The 6811-nt window shown below is 36.7% G+C and overlaps 1 protein-coding gene across 2 annotated transcripts; it reads left to right on the forward strand.

Moving 5' to 3' along the window:
* The first annotated feature begins 361 nt into the window (after nucleotides 1-361).
* Nucleotides 362-6073, forward strand: LOC110890860 (peptidyl-prolyl cis-trans isomerase FKBP62). Of its 2 annotated transcripts, none has more exons than XM_022138508.2 (12): nucleotides 362-741; nucleotides 1528-1614; nucleotides 2451-2711; nucleotides 2798-2872; nucleotides 3237-3317; nucleotides 3413-3610; nucleotides 3960-4046; nucleotides 4149-4324; nucleotides 4453-4575; nucleotides 4845-5119; nucleotides 5263-5383; nucleotides 5808-6073. In XM_022138508.2, exons 1-12 carry the CDS (start codon nucleotides 561-563, stop codon nucleotides 5859-5861), a joined length of 1719 nt encoding a protein of 572 aa, XP_021994200.1. In that variant the 5' UTR covers nucleotides 362-560; the 3' UTR covers nucleotides 5862-6073. The 2 variants fall into 2 exon arrangements, with proteins under 2 accessions (XP_021994200.1, XP_021994201.1); XM_022138509.2 differs by lacking the exon at nucleotides 362-741 and adding an exon at nucleotides 1285-1420.
* The last annotated feature ends 738 nt before the right edge of the window (nucleotides 6074-6811 follow it).

Here is a 6811-nt window from a genome sequence, read left to right on the forward strand (position 1 = left end):
TTACTTTCTATGCTTAGTAGCCAAATTAAACTTGTTATTTCATCCTCTCCCAAGATAATATAATCATCTTTTTAAGTAGAGAAAAAAGGATCTTTAACATAAATATAGAATATGAATGTGTTTGTATGTTTAAATTTATTCATATGTTTAAAATAAAAATACAATAAAGAATAAACAGATTTCTTTGAAACAGTAATAATATTTTGTTAATTTTAGTAACTGTAACATCATCAACACACCCATGAAGACTGAAATCACAGAGAACAAAACGCCACTAATGACACATCATCACCATCCCCGTTTACCCGCTCCTATCATCTTTCAAAACCCACGTAACTCTCATTCTCTTCAAACCCATGCCATGCGTATATATAACCAACCACACTCTGTTGTTGTGTGTTTTCTTGATTCAACCAGAGCCTCTCAGACCATATCCCAACACCCATTAGATAACAACCCCACATTTCACCAATCACTTTCACTCTTTTTGTCTCAATTTGAATATACTACTTGTATACATATACATATACATATATATTTTTAATTGTGTTGTTGGATAAATGGAGGACGGTTTTGAGAATCCGGCTGCCGGAAAGTTCAACGATACCGACGAAGACGGAGTCGGCGAAGAAATGGAAGAAGTTGGAGAGGAGAGGGAGATTGGAAAAGATGGGTTGATGAAGAAGATTATTAAGGAAGGTGATGGGTATGAAGGACCCATTAATGGGGATGAGGTTGAAGGTAATTTTATATATAAAAAACTTGGGTTGTTCGCGAGCCGAGCTCGAGCCAGGTGAGCTCAAGCTCGGCTCGAATTTTGAACCAAGCAGCTCGGTTTGAGTTTTAAACTGTGTGAACTATTTGAGCGGGGTCAGCTCCTTTACAAATCGAGCCAACTCGGCTCGGCCAGGCTCGCTTTGGCTTGATTGCTGAGGTTCACTTATGCATTTTGTTTAAAATTCTACCATTAATTTATTTGAGAGCCAGGATCGGTTCGAGCTCGACTCGAATTTTAAACTTCCTGGCCCGGCTCGCTTTAGCTTGATTGTTCATGTCCATTTATGCATTTTGTTCCAAATTCAACCATTAGACATTTGCTTGAGCCAAGGTCGAGCTCGGCTTGAATTTTAACCCAAGATGACTCAGCTTGGCTCGAATTTTGAACCAAGCTGAGTGTTTGAGCTGGGGCTCGGCTAATTTACTAACAGAGCCAACTCGGCTCGGCTTGCTTTAGCTCGATGCTCATACATTTTCTTTCAAATTTAACCATTTTTTTTGCTCAAGCCAGCGTAAAGCAACTTGAATTTTAAACTAAGCTGGCTCAGCTGGAATTCTGAACCAAGCTGAATATTTGAGCTGGGGTAGGCTCCCTTACAAACCTTGCCAACACGGCTCGGTTCACTTTAGCTTGATTGCTCAGGTTCATTTATGCATTTTCTTCTAAATTTAACCATTAATCATTTTCATAAAATTTGAATGGGGGTTCAGTTATATGTGGTGTTCTGATCAGTGCTTTTGATTTTGTAGTTCACTATGTGGGAAGTTTGCTCGATGGAACTCGGTTTGATTCAAGCTACGATCGGGAGATGCCGTTTAAGTTCAAGCTCGGGCTTGGTAAGGGTGATTACGAACTATTTAATTAGATAAAAAAATTTCAGATTGTGTTTCGAATCACTTGTGGATTTTGTTCTTGATTTTGTGTGAAATTCTGCATAGTTTTGTTTGGACATTGAAGAAAGTTTTGTTATAGATTCTTATCTTCACAATAATCAAAAGATCAGTTTTGGTTGTTTATGACATGTACCGTACCTACCACGAAATTCACGGGTTTAAGTTTAGTCTAAATGGATTCGGGTCGAACTTGCGAACATATATAACTAAACGGGTCGGGTTTGGGTCAACATGATGGGCTCACAAGGTCGTCCATTTATTTTTATAATTTGTTTAATATGTGTTCTGTGACACGACTCAATGCCAAAATTTTAAAGTTAACAGAGAAATAAGCATCATATTTTATAGTTTAAACGTACTTGTTGCGTACACATTTGAATTTTGGTTGTAAATTTGTAGTTTTGGAGATTTATGTGCAAAAAAAATATATATGTATATTTTGTCTGGTTAAGCGGGTTGCGTTCATGTCAATCAACGGATACTTATGTCGTGTTGCGATTCATGTGGCGTGACACAATTTTCGGGTTCGACTTATCAACCCGTTTACCATCCAAATCGCAGGTCCTCTTTATACATATATCCAGATGGGATCCACATAAATGTGATGTTTTTAAGAACAATATTCCAAACTCGGTTGATCCAAGCGATTAAATCATGAAAACACAATGTTGATAATCTTGAATGACTTTCTAAGTTTGAAATCTTATTTAGAACCTTAATTTAAGTCAATTTATGTTGCTCTAGTGTTGTTCTATTGATATTCATGTATGCAACTACAGGACATGTGATCCAAGGATGGGATGATGGTATCAAGACGATGAAAAAAGGCGAAAAGGCCCTTTTCACAATACCTCCTGCACTCGCGTATGGTGAATCCGGATCGCCACCAACCATCCCCCCTAACGCAACACTTCAGTTTGAAATCGAGTTGATATCATGGACCAAAGTGAAAGATATATGCAAAGATGGAGGTATTTTGAAAACAATATTGTCTGAAGGAGAGAATTGGCAGACTCCTAAAGATTCAGATGAAGTTCTAGGTACATTTTTGGTCCTTCACTTGTCCTTTATTTTCAAAAAAAAAAAAAATCTATAATATTTCGTTACACGGATTCCTAATATGCAGTCAAGTATGAGGCCCGGCTTGATGATGGAACCTTAGTTTCAAAATCTGAGGAAGTTGAGTTCATTGTGAAGGATGGTATGTCATTTCGAGCTTTAAAAGTTACTTTTCTTTTCTTATCGGGTAGCAAGATTGGCGAAGAGGGGGGGGGGGGTGGATAAGAGGGGTTAAACACATCATTGAAGCGTGGGTCTAAACGGGTCGGGTCGCGTTTGCCTCAAGCATCTGTTTTAAAAAAGAGTGCATATAATAAATATTAAAATGATCTTGATATTTACAATAATAATCTAAATCGTTGAATAAAATGATTTTAACATAGATACAACTTTAGTTTACACAAGTGTTTATTCTTTATATATCTGTTGTATGTATGTACTCGGGTTTCTAGATTCGTTTAAATGTTTAATCCCGACATGTGTGCTCATATACGAGATTTGTGCAGGGTGTTTCTGTCCTGCTTTGTCAAAGGCTGTGAAAACTATGAAGAAAGGAGAAAAAACTCTCCTTACTGTGAAGCCACAATGTGAGATATTTGATCTTTAATAAACAAAAAAATTTCAACTTTGTATGCACCAAAACTAAATCTTGTTATCATATTTCAACTTTTTTTCGTCACAGATGCATTCGGGGAGAAAGGCAGGGAACCCGCTGGTGGCAATGAATGTGTTGTGCCACCAAACACTGCCCTTCAAATAACACTCGAGTTAGTTTCATGGAAAACTGTTTCTGAGGTTACAACGGATAATAAGGTTTTAAAGAAAATCTTGAAAGAGGGAGAAGGTTATGACCGTCCAAATGATGGTGCAGTCGTTCAAGGTTTTCTTCTTCTTTAATGTCATAGCGGGTTGTGTAGGGTCAAAAGGGGCCTGGGTAGAAGCATGTCGTTTTTTGGTTGGGTCGGGTTGGGTTGGGTTTCCCTGCATTTACATATTTTTATGGTACATTTTCAGTTAATAAATAAGTAATGGGTTAGTTATAAATACAAGATCAACATTAATGAAATATTAATTTAAATCTAAATGTTTGAATAAAACAACAGCATGCATTAAGCTAGACTTTGAGCGAGTTTGTGATCTGGATAAAGTTCTTGTACAGAATCGGTCTGATTTTTTGGTATTATTATATTATCAAAATAACATATGGATGCTTTCATTGTTTCGTTTAGTGAAACTGATCGGGAAACTCCAAGATGGAACTGTGATTTTGAAGAAAGGGTATGATGAGGTACCATTTGAATTCAAAATAGATGAAGGTGAGTGCCATTTTGGTGCCAACTGTTAAAAATGATTTATTTTATTGTAAAATGTGGGATCAAGAAAACTAAAACCGAGTTGGGATTGATTTGTTATGACAGAACAAGTCATTGATGGGCTTGATAGAGGTGTAAAGACCATGAAGAAGGGTGAAGTTTCATTACTAACTATTCATCCGGAATATGCATTTGGTTCAACCGAATCACATCAAGAATTTGCTACCGTTCCTGCAAATTCTACCGTCTGTTATGATGTTGAGTTGATTTCATTTGAAAAGGTATATGAAGCTATTTATGGTATCTCTATGCTATTTTTTAAATTATTTATTTATTTATTATTTTTTTTTTTTTTGAAGAATCTGAGAGAATAAACAGTTGAATTAACATAAATAGTTGCTGATTATAGGAAAAAGACTTGTGGGAACTAACTACACAAGAAAAGATTGAAGCTTCTGGGAGAAAGAAAGAAGAAGGCAATACCCTTTTCAAGAAGCAAAAATACGAGAGGGCTTCCAAGAGATACGAGAAGGTAAACGCGTGTTGCTTCATATTTGGATTTATGTTATAAAACCGATTATCTGATTAATGCGATTTAAAGTAGTAATAATATGTGACTAATCAGTATATACAATACTAGACTTTTTTTTAAATAATAAATGAATTATAATATTTTTATATATAGTTTGATTAAAAGAAAACTTTTTATCTATTATGTCCCTAAATGATGAGAATTTGTTAAATTCTCATAAATAAACTTAGCAAAACCGAGCTAATAATACACCCTTTTCTATGACACAGGCTCTTAGTTTCATCGAATACGATTCTGCATTCACTGACGACGAAAAACAGCAGGCCAAACTGCTGAAAGTCAGCTGCAATCTGAACAATGCGGCCTGCAAACTGAAACTAAGAGACTACAAACAAGCGGTAAAGCTCTGCACCAAGGTATTAGATGCTGACAGCAAGAATGTTAAAGCACTTTACAGGCGAGCCCAAGCATGCATTCAGCTAGTGGATTTGGATCTTGCAGAAATGGATATCAAGAAAGCGCTCGAAATTGATCCCGATAATAGGTAATCTTTGTCTTCTAGATACTTAAGTTTTACTCATAAACTTGCAAGTTTGACCAGTTTACTTTTGACTTTTGACTTTGAAATGAGTCAAAAATCTTTTGGTGAATTTGCTTTTTGGTACCTTGACTTGGTTATTTGATCAGGGATGTGAAGTTGGAGTACAAACTATTGAGGGAAAAGGTGAAGGAGTATAACAAGAAAGACGCGCAATTTTATGGCAATATATTCGCGAAAATGAACAGAGTGGAGCACCTTAATTCTGCTGTAAGTCGCTATGTAGATGTTCATGTTATATCTTTCTTCGTGGTTGCCCTAAACACGACATGAAGATAGTCTTCAGACTGACATTTATAACACGTTGACATGTCGATCCATTTAAAATTAGAATAAAAAACAAGTTATAAGGGCAACCTGCTAACCCGTTTAACTCATTTATTACAACCCAACACTTTTATGGCCCATTTAACCCGTTTACAACCCCAACCCTTTTGGATTGTTTAGATAAATGGCTTACCCTAGAATGTTCAGGTTATGTAATTTTAATGGTTTCCGGATGAGGCTGATGCCTTTGACACGAATAAATATATAGGTCGTGTTCGAGTTCATCAGTCAACCCACTAACCTGACATTATGGACACCCATATTTGATCTAAAAAGTTACATGTTGAGTGTTTTCTTTTTATTGCAGAATGGAGTGAGAAAGCAGGACGTTGGGCCCATGACGATTGATAGCAAGGCGTGATAACTAAATTTTGTGTCGCGTTTTTTTTTTAATCTCTAATCATGGTGGATAACTAATAACCCGTATATCTATTAATACAATTACAAGTGCTTAGCTAGGTGAGGTTTCCTGATGAGATTTTGTAGTGTAGTTGAGAAACTTATGGAAGTTGATTAGAAATAATAACTTGCCATTTTATATGAATCTTCCAATAAGAATTGTGTTAACTGTCCTATGCTCTATATGTTTTGGAAATTATGACTGTTCAAGAAAGAGGTTTTCATTTTTGAGGGATACTCCCATCAGTTTTAAGTCAAAAGCGTTTCAAATATTATTGTATAATTAGGTGATATAAAAATACGAGTCATTAAAAGTATTTGAAACCTTAAGAAAATTCGATTTGGGGGCTCCCAAACCCCTCACCCCACCTCTTCTCTCCCTCAAGTTAGACTACCCTACCCGGTGTGATGCGCAAAGGCAAAACAACAAATTTCACCACATGTCCACCACTTAGGCGGTGGGTAAAACCATGGGGTGGTGGGCAAGGGCAAGCGGCATGTTTTTTTATTAAATCATTTTAAAAAATATAAAACAATTAAACCCCCCCCCCCTCCACGCCACCACACCCTGCAGCATTAGCGTTATCCGTGATAAACTTTACTTCCTCACTCTCTTCTCTCACGGGCCACACGCCTTTTCCCTCTAATCTCCCGCTTACATTAATGACAACTGCTTGCCTAATACGGTTTGTAGCCAAGAAACATGTGGGCGCGCCCTCTCTCTCTCTTCCACGTTTTCAAGTGGCCCTCTTTCTCTCATCTTTCACTTCCATATTGACATCCATGGGGTGACGGACTCCTTAGAGATGATCTTATTAACATAAAAGGCCCGACAAGTCTCATATCTCAAGGTTCTAGACTAAATATGTGGAAGATTTTATGAAAAAGAAAGGAATTAAAGTGACAAAAATG

This window comes from Helianthus annuus, chromosome 11 (assembly GCF_002127325.2).
Source record: "Helianthus annuus cultivar XRQ/B chromosome 11, HanXRQr2.0-SUNRISE, whole genome shotgun sequence".
NCBI classification, from domain to species: domain Eukaryota; kingdom Viridiplantae; phylum Streptophyta; class Magnoliopsida; order Asterales; family Asteraceae; genus Helianthus; species Helianthus annuus.

Excerpts from the sequence above, each read along its gene's own strand:
- LOC110890860 (XM_022138508.2), top strand. The coding sequence starts at position 561 with ATGGAGGACGGTTTTGAGAATCCGGCTGCCGGAAAGTTCAACGATACC. Across the intron at positions 742-1,527 it reads TAATGGGGATGAGGTTGAAG|TTCACTATGTGGGAAGTTTG; the intron begins GTAATTTTATAT and ends TTGATTTTGTAG. Across the intron at positions 2,712-2,797 it reads AGATTCAGATGAAGTTCTAG|TCAAGTATGAGGCCCGGCTT; the intron begins GTACATTTTTGG and ends CCTAATATGCAG.